The sequence below is a fragment of the Neophocaena asiaeorientalis genome, unplaced genomic scaffold, assembly GCF_003031525.2.
Source record: "Neophocaena asiaeorientalis asiaeorientalis breed wild unplaced genomic scaffold, Neophocaena_asiaeorientalis_V1.1 scaffold784, whole genome shotgun sequence".
NCBI classification, from domain to species: domain Eukaryota; kingdom Metazoa; phylum Chordata; class Mammalia; order Artiodactyla; family Phocoenidae; genus Neophocaena; species Neophocaena asiaeorientalis.
In genome coordinates this window covers 796,809-817,132 of record NW_020174692.1, presented here as the reverse complement: position 1 = coordinate 817,132, position 20,324 = coordinate 796,809, and the positions used below count along the sequence as shown (strand labels likewise).

Genomic DNA, 20,324 nt, shown 5'->3' with positions numbered 1-20,324 from the left:
AGTTAAATGTTCATTAGGATTTTTCTGTTCAAATATTTTTCCCACTTTTAATTTTTTCTAATATAATAAATATAAACCCATTCTATAGCTAGGTATAGAATCTTGTGAAATTGTTTATTATATAAAATTTGTCACTCATTTTCCACTTATTTAACAAATAAATATTTACTGAACATTTACATGACAGTGATTTTATTTCTGCCTGCTACTCATTGGTTATGAAGTTTGATCCATACCTCTGAAAATATTATTGGGCTGCTCATGATCTCATACACAGATTGCCTTGTATATAATCTTATTTGTTTTCCTCTTGATCTATAGATCTTTTGGGAACCAGGCTTGAAAGTGAAGGTGATAGCCTTCTGCAGACTCAGGCATGTCTCTGCTATATTTGTGCAGGGAATGTAGAGAAACTAGTTGCATGTTGGACTAAAGCTCAAGATGGAAGCAATCCTTTATCCCTTCAGGTTAGTATCTTTGAAACAAAAGGTGCTTCCTTTCTAGTACTGTCTTTCACCCTATTTATATTCTAGAGATTGATTTGTTCCAGAAGTTCATTGCTTTCACCCTACTTAATTATGTTTTAGAATCTCTTTTGCTGGATAATTATGTGTATTTATTGCTATGTTTGGAGAGGCAGAGTTTGAGATGATGGGATGGTAAAATGGGAATGCAACTGTTTGTGAGAACCAAGTTGTGATATGGTAGTTACTGAGGGAAGTAAGTGGCAAGAGCATGAAAACAGCCATAGAGTTTACCTCTTTTCCTCCTGCTCCTTTCTCTGCCTCCAGTGATCCTGTGTGCCTTGGGCAAAGAAACGGTGTGAGGTAAGGAATGGGAGGGGTCCCCAGTACCAATGGGCAGTCTTCATGGTTCGCGGAAAATGAAAGTAAGAGCTAAATGGGATCCCATGCAGCACTAATACATGGGCAAGAGAGGAAGTGAAAAACATGGGGACTATTCTCTGGTGCTGAGTAACTATATATTTAGATTTTTTTATTCCTAAGCAGTTAGTCAGCAGTCTCAAGAAATTTCAGTCTAATGTTTCTTTTTGTCTCTGCAGAGAGATTTTCTCACTATGGTTGTTGATTTAAAGATCACTGTTGAAACCAAAAGTCTTGTAGGAATCAAGGTTTTTCCTTCTAAGTGCTTCTGAGAGAAAACACACTTGTTTTCACACTTCTGGATTGGTGTACTTATGAAGGGCAGATGGGATATTCTTGTACTTTATACCTGAAGCATAGCTCTCTAGTGTTGAAAGAATAGGTATTGAAGAGCATTATGAGAAACTTCGGGTTGAAATGCTAAGCCTGTTTGGAGGCTTAGTAGTACTATTTTTATAGTATACATAGCATAATAGTATAATATTTCGTCTTACACATTCTGGAACCCAGTTTCTGCCTTCAGACATCAGCCTGTCACTTTCACTTTGGATATTTGCCTGTTTTAGCTCAGGAGACAAGTCTCTGGCAATTTAAGGATGTTTGGGAGAAGATGGTAACCTATGCCTTAACCATGAGTAGGAGACCTTCCTCCTCGCTTTTTCAGTTACCTAAATGGTGGTCAACCCTTGCAGACCTTCTTTTTTTTTTTTTTTGCGGTACGCGGGCCTCTCACTGTTGTGGCCTCTCCCGTTGCGGAGCGCAGGCTCCGGACGCGCAGGCTCAGCGGCCATGGCTCGTGGGCCCAGCCGCCCTGCGGCATGTGGGATCTTCCTGAACCGGGGCATGAACCCGCGTCCCCTGCATCGGCAGGCGGACTCCCAACCACTGCGCCACCAGGGAAGCCCCAGACCTTCTTAATATTGGTGATAATAGGTACCGTACTTTTGGTAGGCTTTGGAAATCTTAGTAACTCCTTCTCTTTTCCTGCTTCCTCTCCGTACACATCTTGGTATCATTGTCTGTTTCTCCTTCACTCTCCTTTCTTTTTCTCATTTAGGATCTGATTGAGAAAGTTGTCATCCTGCGAAAAGCTGTACAACTCACCCAAGCCATGGACACTAATACTGTAGGAGTTCTTTTGGCTGAGAAGATGAGTCAGTATGCCAATTTGTTGGCAGCCCAGGGCAGTATTGCTGCAGCCCTTGCTTTTCTTCCTGATAACACCAACCAGGTAATTAGAACTGGCCATTTTTCTTCTTTGAATGTGTGAGTAAGGTGAGTTCAATAGATAGCAATCAGTATGAAACATAAATGTACTAGTAGGTGGAATGATTTGGAGCAGTTGAATTTCTGTCACCTAATAGGTGAATATTATTGACACATCTTCAAGGGTAATTTCAGGTGTATTCAAGTATTCAAGGCAGAGAAAACTACATCACATTCCTAATTTAGTGTCCTTATTTGGTGTGCAGTAAAACTTGGGCTTTTTCATGATACTTGTTTCAATTCAATAAGTGACTGAATATGTAGTGATGAATAGGATTGCCAAGATCCTTTCCCTGAAGGAGTTTCCAAACTCAAAATGATAACAAGTATACATGGGATTCCAAAGTGATAAGGACAATGATAGAGGTAGTGGGAGCACAGAAGAGGGAAATCTAAACCCAATAGTGCAGCATGGGTGGAAGCTGGGGTGGGGAGTGAGGAAGATTTTCCACAAGTAGGATATTTCTGCATTGTGTATCTGCTAGAGCTTAGTTCGGAGGCTTTTCTTATTTCTGTACTTTTTGTTCTAAACTTTATTCTGTTTTTGACGAAATTTTTTAGTTAATTGTTTTCAGTATTTTGTCTGTTCTAGGGAATTGTCAATAAATTTCATTGAGTAAAAATACTTTTATCTGTGTTCCAGGACTGTGGAGGTATGACTCTCTAGTTGGTTTTGTATACACTTATATGTAGGATCCAGCTCACGTCTTTCTGAATTGTTAATGAGAATATTAAGTAGAATAGAAACAAAGTCTTTATCTTTATAATGACTTTGGTATAATAGTTTTATAGGATTTTTTACTTAATAAGGTCTTGTTATTATATTGAAGTATAAGACCCTTTATCTTAAGACTAACTTACTCTAAGACCTTTAGACCTTCTGGCCTGAGAATTAAACTCTTTATTTTTAATACTGTTTATAATCACATACATTTTCTATACATTATTCTTCATGCTTTTCTTTGGACTTTTAAAGAACAGTCTTTATGCAAAACTTGTAATTTTGATGTTACTTCCACCTATATATCTCAGTATACCCCTAGTATTTTCTGGGGAATATTTCCTGAGACTTTGTAATATCATTATAATATATAGTTCCCCTCCATAAAAGGCAGGTTTACCTAAGTATACCTACAAAATTTAAATGGTGTGTTTAAACCTTTAATGAATTTATAGAAATGTATAATTTTTCTAGATATTAAATGAATTCTTGCTGAAACATTTTAACACATTGCTTTTTTGTTGTTGTTTGGTAATAACTAGAACATGTATATGGTAAACTCATACTTACTATAGATCTATATAATTATAGATCTGTGTGAGCTACCCTGAGTTTGACATCTTAACTTTTATTTCAAGCATCTCTTTTTTTATTAATTTTCATGTCTTTCATAGATCACCATTTTCTTCCATCACCATCTTTAGCAGTTGATTCTCTTTTGGAGCCTTTTTTCCCTGCAGAGAAACAAAGTTGTATTTTTTCAGCTGCTTTTGTGATTTGTGAGCATTACTCAACTGCAAGAGAAACAGCAAAAGAGCAGTGATGATAAGTGACATTGATCTTGCATACTACCATGTGGTAGGCATAATTCAAATCCCTGCCTCAGTTAAATTACAAGTTACACTGTATATAATGGACCTTTGGTGTCAGTCTTGAGTATTAGAAACCATGATGTCAGACCCTAATGTGCCAGGGTTTATTGCATAATATACAGCATATGAACAAAAATCATATGAATGATCAAGCTTACTGTAAGAAGATCAACATGCTGTCATATATAGTTGGGTGAACTCTTAACAATTTGCTTTGCTTTCTTCCATTGCTTCTTACAGCCAAATATTGTGCAGCTTCGTGACAGACTTTGTAGAGCACAAGGAAATCCAGCACCAGGACAACAGGAGTCACCTAAAATTCCTTATGAGAGGCAGCAGCTGCCCAAGGGCAGGCCTGGACCAGTTGCTGGCCACACACAGATGCCAAGAGTTCCAGCTCAACAATATTATCCCCATGTGAGTGATATGGTCCAGATTAAGTAGGGACATTTATATATTTCAAATTGGTGGTTTTAGTTTCTTGAGTAAGAGACCAGTGATAAAACTAGACAATGTATTATTTTAATGGTTATAGTTTTTCTGATCTTGAAAATAGCACTTATGATGTTTTTAAAAATTATCCCTTTGATCTAGTCAAATAATTTACAAACTAGGTAAAATTAATTTAAGCTCTCTGGGGAGATTTCTTCTTATTTCTTCATCACTCAAACTTAAATTACACATGTACATCTGTTCTTGAAATTTTTACAATTTGATTCATCTAACAAACTGTGAGTAAAGTAGTGGGAACAATTTTGTGGGTAATTTGGTCAATTTTTTTAAACGTTTTTAGAAAATAGTCTCTTTTTAAGTATTATTTTCTGAGTCATTAGTGTGGTTTTACTATGTCTTCTGTATCAGCACAGTAAAGAGTATCCAGAATACAAACATTTTTTTGGACAACTTTATATTAGAGAAAAGTGAGTGACCAAAGGTATATGAAGTTGTAGGTCATGGGGAATGTAAAGATGATTAATTTTTATTAATTAACTAATTTATTTATTAAATTAAAATTGCCAGATGGTTAGTGGCATAAAATGTGACCTCTTATTGTCTTTTACTATTTCATGTAGAAACTTATATTTCCAGACCAGCAGATAACCTTCATGTTCTTAAATAAAAAATATATTTTCGTAAGTAATAAATGGTCTTGACTGATAACAAAGTTAGTAGGTACTCTGCCCATTTTATTTATTTATTTATTTTTGAGATGAAACCACGTTGATGGCAGTCTCTCTTATTTATTTATTTATTCATTTATTTTTGGCTGCGTTGGGTCTTTGCTGCTGCGTGCAGGCTCTCTCCAGCTGTGGCGAGCGGGGGCCATTCCTCGCTGTGGTGCCTGGGCTTCTCACTGTGGTGGCCTCTCCCAACACGGAGCAGGGGCTCCAGGCACGCGGGCTCAGCAGCCGTGGCACACAGGCTCAGCCACTCCGCGGCACACGGGATCCTTCTGGACCAGGGCTTGAACCCGTGTCCCCTGCACTGGCAGGCGGGTTCCCAACCACTGCACCACCAGGGAAGTCCCTCTGCCCATTTTAAAATAGAACAAATTGCTGATAGAATTGATGGGGTCATTTTTACATTTTGTAGCAAAAGTAATCATAAAACCATGAAAAACTAAATTAAAAAAAATTCATGTTCTTTTGTCTATTATGCTTTTGATTGCTACTTAATCAGGATAGATTACATTTGAATATAATTATAACTGTACTACTCTGTTTTATTTTTTCATTCATTTGACAAATATGAATTTAAGGGCCTGTCTTTATTCTCCCTGTTGAGGGTATATTGGTAAGCAAAACCAAATTCCCCACTCTTGTTGCTAGACTTAGAAAGTGTATGACATGGATAGGGCAAATCAGGTGATGGCTGGGAAACTGAGAGGTGGAGAAGTCTAGCGACTAACCAGAGTTTTAAGACATAGAGCTTGAATTTGTCAGCATGGCTAGTTAATGGTTAACAGGATTGGAACTCCTAAGCTAAGCACCTTGAGTTTGACCTCACTGTGTCAGGGCACTGAAGTAAGGCATTCTCTACATTGGGAGAAGAGAATTTACTCCTTATGTCCTTGGGTTTAATCTGTCTTTCTGGGAAAATGTAAAAACCTTGAAAGACTTTTATTATACTGTGACTTAGCAGTCTCATACTTTAAGAAAAGGAAAACAAATTCAGTCATAAATTACGCAGTGATTTTTCTTGATTAAAGCTTATGATATGTTGAATGAGGACAGTGGCTTGTGGTTTTAAAGGCATGCTTATAGGCAGGAGTAAAGGGATTTCTGAAAGGGAAGCCAACTGAGTAGGAGTTCTCCTCCTACTACACCAGCACATCTTTGCTATTAATTGTTTATATGATAGAGTTTCTTCTACAAAGATTTACTTGACAAAAAATATTCTGATGGCTTAAAAACATTTTTTTGAAAACCTCTGGACTCCAGGGTAAGCAACGTGGTGTAGTGTAGCAAACACTGGCCTGGGAATCAGGAGACCTAGAATCCATCCTAGTTCCATCATCAACAAGTTATATGGACTTCAGCCAGCCCCTTCATTTCTCTGGGCCTTGGTTTTCTCAATGGTAAAGGGTGGGGATTAGATTGGATGATCTTTAATATGCTCTGATTGTATGATTCTAAGCCTCATATGGAACTAACATAATTTTTGTGGCTCTAATGAAATCCGGAAAAGGGAGCTTATAGCAATATGTTTACGGATCTAATAGTAGCATGAATACAATTAGTGCTTCAAAAATCACTTTTTCACTCAATTACCTTTTTTTTTTTTTCCAGAATGTCTTCTTTCCTTCCCTACTTACAGAACTTACCTTTTCCCACTTACTCTTGACACTTGAACGGCATTGTTCTTTCTGCTTTGATTTAGTTTTCATATTGATTTTTCTACTACCTCCCTTCCCCTGTTCTGTTATGAAAGGTGTTTTTTTCTTTTGAAATCCCAGCTACCTTGAAAGCAATTGCCTGGCTAATGTGTGCTATTTTGCTGTTCTTATTTTTTGCTTTGCATCTGGCTATTAATGCCTGTTGGGTTTTTTTTTTCTTCTTTTAACATTTTCATGTTTTATGTTCTGTGATTGGTATTTCTTTGTTCAATTCAGGTTAGAATTGCCCCCACTGTCACTACCTGGAGTAACAAAACTCCTACCGCCCTTCCCAGCCATCCACCTGCAGCCTCTCCCTCTGATACACAGGTATATCCTTCATTATTCCTCTTTGAGCAGAATTCTGCTCACCTAAATATATAGTTATATATTCTCTACCCACCTCCCTTAAGTTCCCCTCCCCCCATCTGTCTATCTGCTTATTGCATTTTAGTGCCTTTAGGATGCAAGAAGCAGTTTTTAGCACAATTAATTTATTTTCTTATCACTCTCCTCTTCTTTTGCAGTTCTAAATTGACTTGAACTAGAAAAACATCAACCAAGGTTCTATCAATGGTTTAAATCTGATTTCACTGAATATTTTTTCCTTTCTTCTTCTTCTTCCTCCTCTTCTTCTTCTTTTTTTTTTAGCATCGTAGAGAAGATAATATCTCCTTGTAGCATTTATACTTAATATTTTCGAAGCATTAGTCGTGGATGGACTTCAGTAGAGATGGAAAATCCTAGTGACTTACTATAAATATCATAGATCCTATTTTATGAGGCTGTTAGCATCTCTTGCCATTCATTGTTGTTATTACTTTGGACCTGTCTAATCTTTAAATCACACAAAATGTGTTGCTCAGAAAATGTGTCTTGAAGAAGATAGTATGCACAAAATGCAATTTTTTTACACAAAGTTTTTTTTTTTAATTACATTTCAAAGATTATAAATCCATCTGGTAAGATTCTTGGTTCCAAATGTAATCCTCCTTTTTACCATATTCTCATTTCCTAGGGAGAAAATCCTCCACCTCCAGGCTTCATAATGCATGGGAATGTTAATCCAAATGTTGCCACAGCTCAGCTTCCCACATCTCCCGGTCATATGCACACCCAGGTACCACCTTATCCACAGCCACAGCGTAAGTAGTGTGACCCTGAAGTCCTGTCACAGCAGCATGTCTTGTCTTATCTAGTGTAGTAACTGTTTACTTTGAAGCTCCAAAGCCATGATCAAATCAGTTTTAACAAGTAAAAAAAGAACCATTCTGTGTAGGACTTGAGTCCTTGCTATAGCAAAGCATGGTTTCCCTGGGAGGCATCCTGAATCAACATGCTAGGAAACAGCTCCTGTGTCAGTCCATTCAGAACAGTTGGCTCTTATTCCTGAGCCTGTTAAAGCAAGTCAATTGTCCCATGATTTTGGTATAAAAAAATAGAATTTTAGAAATTATTTAGTACATATTCTTTTCCTTTAGGCAAGATGATGCAAACCATTTTTGGAAAATTGGTTCCAAGGGGCAATTGTTGTCATCTTCCATTTATTTAATTTTTTTAGGAAAAGACTATTTTTTAGAGCAGTTTTAGGCTCACAGCAAAGTTGAGTGGAAAGTACAGGAAGTCTCGGTATACCTCCTGCCTCCGTGCACAGCCTCCCCACCACAAACATCGTGCACCACGGTGGTCCATTTGTTACAGTCAGTGAGCCTACACTGACTCAGCATTTTCGCTCGGAGTAGTTTATCTTAGGGTTCCCTCTTGGTGTCAGACACTCTGTGAATTTTGACAAATGTATAATAATGACCTTTCCCCATTGGCTTTCATTTTTTTTAAGAAACTACACTTGCAAAGTAAAACATCACCTCTATTTTAAAATTGAAAATAAGCAAAAATGCAAACCTCAGAGTGGACAGTTATATGACTGAACAACTACTATAAAACACGAGGATGTTACCTAGCAAGATCTAATCTTAACGAGCGTGTTCTGTGCTCATAAGATGGGTGTTGTTACTTAACATGAGTACAAATTTGATACAGCTTTTCACTCAGTGCTCAGCGTGAAAGTACTGTCTTCAGAGTAGGATGAGCACAGTTCTGTTAGATTCCCTCTGCAGAGGTTCATATTCTGCCCATGGTTACACAAAAGGTAATGGTATCTGGGTTCAGGTCTTTGCATTAAAACATTAGTTGGCTGTCTGATTGCTTACTAACCAACTTTGTACAGTGTAAGAAATATAATAATTGTCTTGTCAGGGATCATACAGAGTTGCTTATTAATCTGGAACTGTGCTCAAACCCAGAATTTGAGTAGCTGATGATTTTACTAGATGTTGGAGAAGGTATCTGATTCATAACAATAGTGCTCACCCTACAGTTGTGATGGTGGAAGAGGTCTTGAGCTGCCACCAAGCTCCCTTAACTTATACTGTAAAGGGGACTGCTTTGGATGTGTAATTCCTGCATGGCTCCATCTGATGGCTAGTAGGTGTCACTGCAGTCTTCACAGGAACAGGATGTCTCAGAAAAGGGTCAGTCTTCTGGTTCTTGGGTCTGATGACTCAAAGATTTTCATAGCCAGCAGCAGTCTGGAGATGTCAGGGTTCAAAGACTGGATCCAGTGACTTTTGGTATAGTTAGGGCATCCAGACTATCAAAAGCATAACCTGTTTTAAGTGGGTAATGTTTGGTTGTAGCTTATTATTAGAAGAACTGAAAATAATTTCCATAGTATGAGATAACTTTGGTTTTCTGTTGCTGTCTGAATAAATTAGTAACTAATTAAAATTTCTGTTTCTTCTCCTTGGTGTAGCTTATCAACCAGCCCAGCAGTATTCCTTCGGAACAGGGGGGTCAGCAGTGTATCGACCTCAGCAACCTGTTGCTCCTTCTGCTTCAAACGCTTACCCTAACACCCCGTACATATCTTCTGCTTCTTCCTATTCTGGGCAGTCTCAACTATACACAGCACAGCACCAGGCCTCTCCACCTACCTCCAGCTCCACTGCCTCTTTCCCTCCTCCTCCTTCCTCTGGAGCATCCTTCCAGCATGGCGGACCAGGAGCTCCACCGTCATCTTCAGCTTATGCGCTGGCTCCTGGAGCAACAGGTACACTGCCTGCTGCCGGCGAGCTGCCTGCATCCCAGAGAACAGGTCTGCGCTTGAAAGGGACTTGGTTTGGCTCCGTCTTTTATTTTTTCGTGATCACGTGGGTGGATGGAGGGGAATTATTTCTAACTGTAAACTGGGCAATGTGAGGTATTGATTTAATTGTATAACAAATTCTAAAACTATTTCTAAAAGTGTGATTTTCCCATAATGAACTTTAGTTGCTAAATGAGGAAAGCTTTAGAGCTTTAAAAGGGTAAGAGCATATAATCTGCCATTGAATTTAAAATAAGCAGTAAGAAATTAGTTGGCCAGATAAGTGGGGGTTGGAACTAGATTTAATTGACACTTATTTCTTTGCCAGAGTAAAACGATGCTCTGTGTTCTTCCTGAATTTTCAGGTTTTAAGAAATGAGGCTGTACAAATTTTGTAATTATGTTTGTTTGTAAAGGTGAGCAAGGATCTCGACATGTGTATTGAAAGGAAAAAAGTGAAAGAATGCAACTCTGACAGAATCTCTAAGACAGCAGAAAGTATACAGTAGTGCAGGAATTCTCTCCATTAGGACAATTCTACCCTCACAAACATTTTGGCAATTTCTAGGCATTTTTGTTGTTGTTGGCAGTATAGTTCTGCCTGAAATTTTCTAATTAAAATCATAATTTAAAATTATTTTTATAGTAAACACATTTTATAAATTCTTTTTATCTTTCATGTTACAATTAAAGTATTCTATTAATTTTTTATAAGTAGGTAATATTATCTGATTTTCATGTTAGGATTGTAAAAGGGACCTCAGAAGTATTACAAAAAGAGATCAATGAATCGGGGCAAGAACCACTAACATAGTAAAGAATTCAGACTTTGGAATCAGACTTCCTGTGTTTGTATCACAGCTTCACTCCTTTCTAGTTATGTGACCTTGAGTAAGTTACTTAACTTTAAGCCTCAGTTTCCTCATAATAATAATAGTATGTACTGATAAGCTTATGAAGAGATTGAATGCATTAGTACATTGAGAGCATTTGGGGACAGTGACTGCAAAGTTAGCTGTGATAACACATCGCTCAAAATTAGAGCTCTGTTCCTTTTTTTTTTGTCCCTGGTTTAATGTATACTTGTTACTAAGGGTATTTGAAAATAATTTCCCTTTCAGATTATAATTGATGGTTTTAAACTAGAGGGGCAAGGAGTGAGTCTTGCTTTCTAATACTGAAGTTATTCCTGGAAGTCCAGTATATGTTGTTCTCTTTTTATCTGCTAAGTAGTAGCTTTAATAACTGAAAACACTGAACATATAATAGGATTTATTGAGGAAGTATTTTTTTTCTTGGAAGTCTTATGTATCCAGAATTATACACATATCTCCTCTCTTCTTTGATATATAATACTAAAGTCCAAAGTACCAAAAATCATACACACAATATGTATCAGCCTTTACTGCACAAATAAAATTTGTATAATTTTCAATACAGATATTTCAGTAGGTTGATATTTAGAGAGGAGTGTTAATTCAATTGTAGAGTTCAAAAAATTACCTTTTAAAACCTGGATGACTGAAAACAGTATATATTCTGAATAGTTGGGTAGTAGCTTGAGTGAAAGATGGATTCAAGTAAATCCCCACATAAGAAAGTGGTACAGTGAAGTAGGAAAGTGAATTATCATTTATTGAACATACATTGGACATGTACCAGCACTGCTGTATATTTTCTTTTTTCTCATAACCATGAGAAATAGGAATAATTATTTTTTAAAAAATTGTCATGAGGAAGCTTGAGTTTCCTAGGGTTATGTATAATGTTTTCATGATTGCACAGTGATAGTCTCCAAGTTGAGATACAACTGAGATACCCCAGTCTCTCAGTCTTCAGAGCCCATGTTCATTATTCTTTACCAGATAGTCTAGTCCTGATGAAAGGGGTAGAAATAGCTATCAGTGTTAGAATTACAGAAACATTTAGCATCACTATTTTAAGCATTTGTTACTTCATCATCTAAGTTAAATATTTGCATGGGTATTTTTTTCCTCCTTAAGCTAAAGGGCATTTGGCCATATAATAAAGTCTTTGCTTATGTACAAAGTAACAGTGTTCTAACCTGGCTGAGAAGCAGAGTAACTAATAGGAAGATGAAGCCATACATTTTTCAATACTCAGCATGCACTAAGCTAGCTGCTTTGTTACCTCTTGCATGTTAGTAGTCCCTGTATTTTAATTAACAGTTAGAGCTTTACCTTATTTTTATTTTTTGATTTCCTAAGAAGTTTGCTTAGGTTATACAGATAACTGTGACTAGAAGTTTTATCTTTGTTCTAATATGTCTTAGATTATTATATCATGGTTTTCTACGGGACTTGGAAATTCCACTTATCCGGTGGATTCTTCTTGATAGACACTAGGATTTTCAAGCCCTGTAACTATTAGTGAACCAAAAAATTATGTGCCTACTGCTCAGAGAAACTCATGTTGCAATCATCAAAACATTCATTCAGTAAATTCTTAATGAGAACCTGTTCAGTCTATAATCAGAATTATTCTAGGCACAGGTAGGAAGGCAGAAAAGTACAGTACATTTCTATTTCTAGTGAACAGCACATAGCTTTGTTGTAAGTTGGAACATAAAATTTGTATTGGGGCCAAATTTTGGAAAACATTAAATGTCAGGGCAAGAAATTTATACTTCATACAGTAAGAAGAAAATTTCTAGTGGAGGAGTTTGAACTACTGAGAGGCATGGTCAAAGTGGTACTTTAGGGAGGTTAATCCGGAGCTGGTTCTGCAAAACAGATTGTGAGCAGCATGGCAGAATCAGAGGCAAGGAAAAGAGGCTGTCTCCAAGTTCTATGTATAAAGTGCTAACAGCCTAAGTTAGTATAGTGCAACATGTTTCAGTGGTGGCAGCACAAAAAGCAGGAAGTTTTCCTAGCTCTACTGTCCAGGATAAGTAAGATACTGCTGGTATCCCCCCACCTTTTTTTTTGTCCCTGGTTTAATGTATACTAGTTACTAAGGAAGAGCACTTTCAAATGTGAAGGCCCAAGAAGTTTACTTAGAAAAATTTTCTGATAAAATGACAAGCTCTCATGAAGCTGTTTTTGAGTAAACAGTATTGATTTCGTTAAACAATGGAAAATTTAATTTGTGTCTATATGTGTGTGTGTGTGTGTGTGTGTGTGTGTGTATATATATATATATATATATATATATATAGTATTGTCTGGTTTTGGTGTCAGGGTAATTATGGCCTTGTAGCATGAATTTGGGAGTGTTCCCTCATCTTCAATTTTTTGCAATAGTTTGAGAAGGAGCAGTATTAGCTTTGCTTTGTATGTTTGGTAGAATTTTCCTTTGAAGTCATCCAGCCCTGGACTTTTGTTTGCTGGGAGCTTTTTAAATTACAAATTCAATTTCACTACTAGTGATCAGTCTGTTCAAAGTGTTGTTCCTTGATTCAGTCTTGGCAGGTTGTAAGTTTGTAAAAATTTGTCCGTTTCTTCTAGGTTGTTCACTTTTAACAAATTATATGAACATATAATTGTTCATAGTCCTTCACATAGAAGAGTCTTGAAGGGGCATAATAGTGCATATTTTCGTGAAACAGTGTGCTGAAAAAAAATTTTTTTTTATTTTCATAAACATTCCGTAGTCAAACTATAAGTACCCGGTTTTTAACCCTTTAAACAAAGGAAAGGAGCATGATAGCCTTCCTTATTTTTCTTTGGATAAATCTATTTTATCTCATGTCATTGGAAAATGACCTTAAGGATTCATTCTCTCTAAATTTAAATTTTTAATTTTGTGATGCCTTTTTTAAAATGTGACGTGTGAGGCTAACGGGGAAAGGGGAGGTATATGATTAACAAGGATGCTGTATTCTCTCCGTCTCAAATTATCTTTTAGCCAAAAGTCTCCATACCATTGGCACTAATATTTTTCTGTGAATCCACTGAAAGTATCTTAGCCAGTGCCTAGATCCTACCATTATGCAAGGACACCTTGAGAAGGTTCCCAGTGAGAAGTGAGATTGAAGTAAAGATGGTAGCAGCTCCACTTCTGTATGTGAGACTAAGCGCTTCTCTCTTCCTTCCCTAAAGATCATGTGGAGGACTAATCCCTACACTAAGATGGATAAGGGTCTCCAGAATCCAGTGACATGCCATATTCAGTTTTTAAGTTAATGTTCCCTTGATTTTTATTAATTTTTTACTGTAGGATTTTGAAAGACCTCAAATAGTATAGAGAATAAAATTAAAATTATCTGTAATTCTGCCACCCATATATAACCAATAATAATTTAGGTGTATTTATTCCCTTCATACACACATATGCACACATATATGTATGTATGCATGTATTAAAGTTCTTTTAATGTTGAATATATATAACATAAAATTTACCATTTTAATCACTTTTAAGTGACATCAAGTGCATTTACATTATTGTACAATCATCACCGCTAACTATGGAACTTTTTTGTCATCCCATACTGAAATTATGTAGCCATTAAAAACCTCCTGTTTTCCCCAGCCCCTGGTAACCACCGTTTTACTTTGTCTCTGTGTATGTATTCTAGGTACCTCATATAAGTAGTCATACAGTTTTTTCTTCCTGTAACTGGCTGTTTCACTGTCTTTTAAGATTCATCCATATTATAGCATGTATCAGAATTTCATTTTTAAAGCTGAGTAATATTCCACTCTAAGTATATACCACATTTTGTTTATCCATTAACCTGCACATGGGCATTTTGGCTGTCGTGAATAATGCTGCTGTGAACATGAGTATACAAGTATCTATTCAAGTCCCTGGTTTCAGTTCTTTTGGGTATATACCCAGAAATGGAATTACTGGATCAAATAATAATTCAGTGTTTAATTTTTTTGAAGTGGTGGCACTATTTTACATTTTCACCAGCAATGCGTAAGGGTCCAATTTCTCCACATCCACACCAACACTTGTTGTTTTCTGTTTTTTTGTTTTTGTTTTTAATTCTCGCCATTCTAATGGGTGTGAAGATAGTAGTATCTTATTGTATGCATGCATTTTTAAAGAATTGAGATCATAACTCGCACATACACTCATAATTTACATCTTACTACTTTCTTTAATATTACACCATGAACCATTTTTCAGTGTTCTTTAAAGTTATTGTCATGTTTAAAAAGAGAGTAAGAAAGAGATTTATGCCCATTTTTAAGGTTTTTTGAAAAGGTAAAAAAGATTATCTTCCCTTACTAGTTTTATGAGAGAATTATGTCCAAGATTAGTCTGTGCTATGTTTTTTAAAAAATATTGACCAAGAGTATCATTTTGCACATCTGTAGTGAACCCCCACAATACTGTCTCCTGTAGATATTCATGTTCTTCATTTAGTTTGCTTTACCTAGTGTTGCTATTAAAGTGTGTCTCAATAAAGTAGAGGTCAATTTAATTGTGTTTTTAAAAAGTCATATTTAAACAATTTAAAGATATAAAAGCAAAACTATTGAGGGGTTAGAATCATAGCTAAGATAAAACTGTTAAATTGATCAGAGATTTGAACAAGGATTTTTCTGGGCTGAAATAAAACATATTGCTAAATATATTGCATGGTTTGAGGTTAGGAGGGGCCAGTTAGGCATATATTTTGGTGGGAACTTTGATTATTGTACAATCGTTATTTTCAATTCAACAGGCAGCCTACCCTCAAGTTATGAGGGATAGCCAACTGGCTATATGTTCCTGTTGAAAAATTTGTTTCTTATTTCATTCAGTTTTACTCGTAACTTTCAATTTAATTTGATTTCATTATAACTTTGGTGTCATTCTACCAAAGGGTCATATGAAATTGTTCCACATACTTTTTTGTGCTGCTAATAGTTGGTGAAATCAGGATACCCCCTCAGGCTTTAATATCCAAGGCTCAGATCACTGCCATGAGAGGTTAGAGGAAAAACTGGTCTCACCTTCTGCTCCCACGTTTCATAGGGCTAGAGAGGAGGCATGTTGTTGAGACTGCTCCCTGAAAAAACTGATAAAGGCCAGGGTACCTCCAGTACTTTTAGGTTTTTCACACCGTCGACTCCCCCCTGCCCTGCCCCAATACCACAATCCAAGGATGCTCAAGTCCTTTATATAATGTGGCGTAGTATTTGCATATAACCTACGCACATATACTTTTATGTCTAGATTGCTAATAATACCCAATACAGTGTAAATGCTGTGTAAATACTTGCAGCAAATTCAAGCTTTGCTTTTGGGAACTTTTTGGATTTTTTTTCCTTCTTGAATGGTTTTTTTTTTCCCCCCCGGTACGTGGGCTTCTCACTGTTGTGGCCTCTCCCGTTGCGGAGCACAGGCTCCGGACGCGCAGGCTCAGCGGCCAATGGCTCACAGGCCCAGCCACTCCGTGGCATGTGGGATCTTCCCGGACCAGGGCACAAACCCGCATCCCCTGCATCGGCAGGCGGACTCTCAACCACTACACCACCAGGGAAGCCCCCTGATTGTTTTTGATCCTCAGTTGGTTGCATCTGCAGATGTAGATCCTGGGGATGCACTGTATATTGTCCTCCTCAGCCCAGAAGCTGAAGTCTGGTGCTAGAGGGTACATCAGTAGTTGCAAATCAGGTCTGTCCTCTGTCATAATGCACACACAGTGACTCCCAGGGATTTATTAACTGTAGTGCTATGAGGTCATATCTTGCATGGGGAGTTAAATTGTAAAGTCATCATTTAAGACGAAAATAAGAAATCACTTAGAGTCAGTTATCCGTGATCACCCCTTTCTTCAGTTAAGCCCTCATGAAGAAGTTGCTTGTGGTTAGAAGCCATATTGTATGAACAACATCTATCCTTAGCTCCATACAGTGAAATTTCAAACTGTGGGATTAGTTCTCCCACCTCACAGTTTCTCTGGGGCATGTGCTTCTTGAGTAGAGCTCAAACTGAATTGAACTCACTAGTTAATGCTACATTCTCTTGATTCCTCTCTCCCCAAGTGAGATAGTTGAATTCCCCTAAGTTGTGTGTTCATATGATGTATCTACACTGCATGCTTTTGATTGGAGGCTGGACCTGGACCAATCCTGAATATCCGACAATTTTGGAATTGCTGTATTAGCTCTCAGCCTTCTTTCCTCTTGTCCACTGCCAGAGACTTCAGTTCTTTTAAGAGAAGTAGTGATTTCTGGAAGATTTGTGCTAAACAATCTGCAAATCTGTATATTCTTATAGAAAAGACCATATGGGATGGTTACATATTTACTGGGCCTGTTCCCATTTATGCTTATACTCATGGTGTGACCCCAGAAATTAGTTCCTCCAGAATGCAGATCCTTGGGGCCCCCCAAATCCAGCAGTAAAGTAGCACCTCCTTGTTAAGATTGTCTGACATGCTTATTATCTTTAACAATGTAGTGTTGAAGTCTGCACGACAATGTAGAAATCCTCCCATTTCTCTTTAAAACCCTACTACTTAAAGAGGATTTGGACCAGCAGCATTGGCATTACCTGGGAGCTGGCTGAAGCAATAGAACCTCAGGCCCTACGCTATACCTAGTGAATTAGAATCTGCATTTTTACAAGATCTTCACCTGATTTGGATTCACAGCTTTAAAAAATACTAAAATGGACACAGTTATAATATGTTAGGAAGTGCTCTCAGCCCTCCCCGCACCATGATATTACTGAGCTTCATTGATCAAATAGTAGAAAAATCATCTGTGCAAACAATTAGGGAAATAATGTTGTTTTAAATAGGAAGGAACAAAATTTTCTCTTAAAAGAGACAGCTGGCACAGTGAGAGAAAAAATAGTGTTTAAGAGTTAATTGGATCTGACATTTAAATGAATTAGCTTTGCCCACAAACTGATCACTCTCTTAATTAGATAGAAACCATTTCACGTGACTTGATTAAAAAGTAAGTTTTATTCCCTTATAAAATTAGTTCTTTCTTGGGGTTGATGGAGGGAGGAGAAACAATTATAAAATGAGTAGAGTTTACAGTTTGCCGGGCAGAAATAGAGACACAGATGTAGAGAACGAACGTATGGACACCAAGTGGGCGAAAGTGGTGGGGTAGGGGTGGTGGTGGTGGGATGAATTGGGAGATTGGGATTGACATATATACACTAATATGTATTAAATGGATAGCTAATAAGAAACTGCTATATAAAAAATAAAATAAAATTCAGAAATTCAAAAAAAAATGAGTAAAGTTTAGAATGTCTTTGATGATAATACTGTTTAAGTCAATTTTACATTTTGTCTACAGAAAATCAGTCTATGCAAGACCAGGCATCTATATTGGAAGGTGAATTAGTTACAAAATGTATCTTTGGAAATCTTTGAATCACTGACTCTAATTCATGAGTGGCTATTCACAATTATGCATGTGAACTTTAAAGCTGATAATATTCCTAAATCTGATCAAATCTTAGAACTGATTGAATTAACATAGTGACACAAATGATCTTGAATCATAAAAGTTGTCTGTGTTATACAGACTGAAAGACAAGGCTATACCAAGATTGTCTTAGATATAAGAAAGATTAGAAGGTGATGGGAGAGATTTGAATGATTAGTCTGTGTATAATGAGAACTTTAAGAATTTGTTAAGCAAATAGCATCATGTGGTTTAATATTTTGTGATTAGTTCTTGAGTGTTTTGAGGCTCATTTGGCGTTCTGTCTCCTAGTCACGTTGTAGAAAATTAATTCTACTTTTAAAATCAAGGCAAATGAGTGCATGCTGGTTAGGAGAAGATCTTGTTTTTAAAAAATTTCTATGACATTATGTTCTTTGGTTTGCTAAGCAATTTTGTTGTGATTTAATATTGTGGATATCAATAAAAGAAGCAAAAGTAAAATACTGAAAGAATGTTTAATTTATTGAAAGAAGAAGAAGTTTTTGCTTTTGCATATACACATACACAAAACTTAATAAGATGTAAAATGATTATATTTTGATTTAGTAATTATCCTATCTCTGGCATGTTTTATTCCTTTTTTCTTTAAAGATACAGGCATTTAATAAAGATGTTTAAAAAATTTTTTTTTTAAGATATAGGCATTAAGTACCTTAATGAGTTCTGCTACCTATGTTCATTTCTCACTTTGAGATGACAGGTTTTGGGAGATTTGGGGGGGGAGGAAATTTCCTAAAGGTGACAGTAGTTTAATTTTATACTTGCTGCCAGCCTGGAAATTTTTTTTGTGTGTGTGGTATTAAAAAAAAAAAATCTTACCACAGATATTTGATGCCTTTTTCTACTTTATAGGTTGTTCTTAATGCAAAGGTGATAAAACATACTGGTGTTGCGTAGTTGGGCTCTGTTTTTTTAACAGTGTTTCTACCATGTGGATGATTTGGGTATGCTGAATTGCTCTCTGGGGAAATAGGAGATTGCTACTTTATTTCTTTTTTTGTGTGTGCAATATATCAGAAGCCTTTTTTTTTTTTAGCAGACTCAGGTGATTTATTTTTTCTTTATTAGGAGAGAATTGTTTTAAGCTTATATACCAATATAGACATAAAAACTTCACTATCCTTAAATTTAGTACAACTCTTTCACTTTAAAAGGAAATAATGTCAAGATATGCTGCTTTCTAAACCAAGGCCCTGTGATTATTAGAGGTAATGAGTTTGAGAGTCCAGGGCTACATAGTGATCCCAGCAGCTCAGCTGGTAAAACTTTTGTGACAGTTATCTCAGGGTGAAAGTAAAATTTGAAGGTATTATATGATGGATACAATTTAGTTTTCTTCTTTTCAGAATTCTAAAGGAAAATGCCTTCTATTATCTGTTATAGGTTCCCAGAATGGTTGGAATGATCCTCCAGCTTTGAACAGAGTACCCAAGAAGAAGAAGGTACTAGAAAAAGATGTCTATTGAGTTGCCTACAGGTGTCCTGTCAATCATGTAGCCACCTGAAGCACACCACACTTCACTGTTCCTTTAAAGGCAAAGCTGACTGACTGATATACTTAATATGTGTATTTCAACTTACATCTTCTAATCCATGAAGGGAAGGAAGGAAAGTACAAAATAGTATGGTGATATGAATTAAACCCTTTTTAAAAAACAAGATGTAAATTCCCAGCAGATCTTTTTCAAAGAGTAGGAAACAAAATTTCATGCTTCTCAAGTGGTTTTTTTTTAGGAGTTACTTTGGTTTTGGGTTCTAACAGTAATCATGAGTTTGTAATTATATTTTGGACTATTTTTGTCTATCACATATAATATGAAATGAAATAGCCTTGTAGTTGAGCATCATTTAGATGTTAGTAACTGTTGAGAGCTGTTAGAGCATAACTTAAGATTCTTCTTTTACCCCAAGCCTTTTTTTTTTTTTTTTTTACTCCTAGTGATTTCTGTCCCCCAAGTATAGTAATGAGAGGCCAGAATATAAAATTGGGAGATACTAAATGAGCAAACCCCCCCCCAAAATTAGGTCAATGATAATCAGAAATTTAATCTACTACTTTGAGTGTGATGGATCACTAAGTAGGCATCACTTAATGATCTAGGAAAAAGGTATTACATCTGATTACATTAAACAAACACATATTTGGCATATCTGATCCCAGTATGGCTAGATATAATTCTCCAGAC

At 36.5% G+C, this 20,324-nt stretch overlaps 1 protein-coding gene across 9 annotated transcripts in view; it reads left to right on the top strand.

Moving 5' to 3' along the window:
• Nucleotides 1-20,324, top strand: part of SEC31A (SEC31 homolog A, COPII component) — a 65,621-nt gene that overhangs the window by 36,659 nt on the left and 8,638 nt on the right. For 4 of the 9 annotated variants that reach the window (XM_024758883.1, XM_024758878.1, XM_024758879.1 and 1 more), the window contains 7 exons: nt 322-467; nt 1,942-2,115; nt 3,984-4,160; nt 7,637-7,763; nt 9,431-9,772; nt 17,986-18,024; nt 19,522-19,580. In XM_024758883.1, the coding sequence (XP_024614651.1) occupies nt 322-467; nt 1,942-2,115; nt 3,984-4,160; nt 7,637-7,763; nt 9,431-9,772; nt 17,986-18,024; nt 19,522-19,580 (1,064 nt within the window). The remainder of the gene's footprint in view (nt 1-321; nt 468-1,941; nt 2,116-3,983; nt 4,161-7,636; nt 7,764-9,430; nt 9,773-17,985; nt 18,025-19,521; nt 19,581-20,324) is intronic. The other 5 variants (XM_024758886.1, XM_024758885.1, XM_024758882.1 and 2 more) reach the window with 4 other exon arrangements.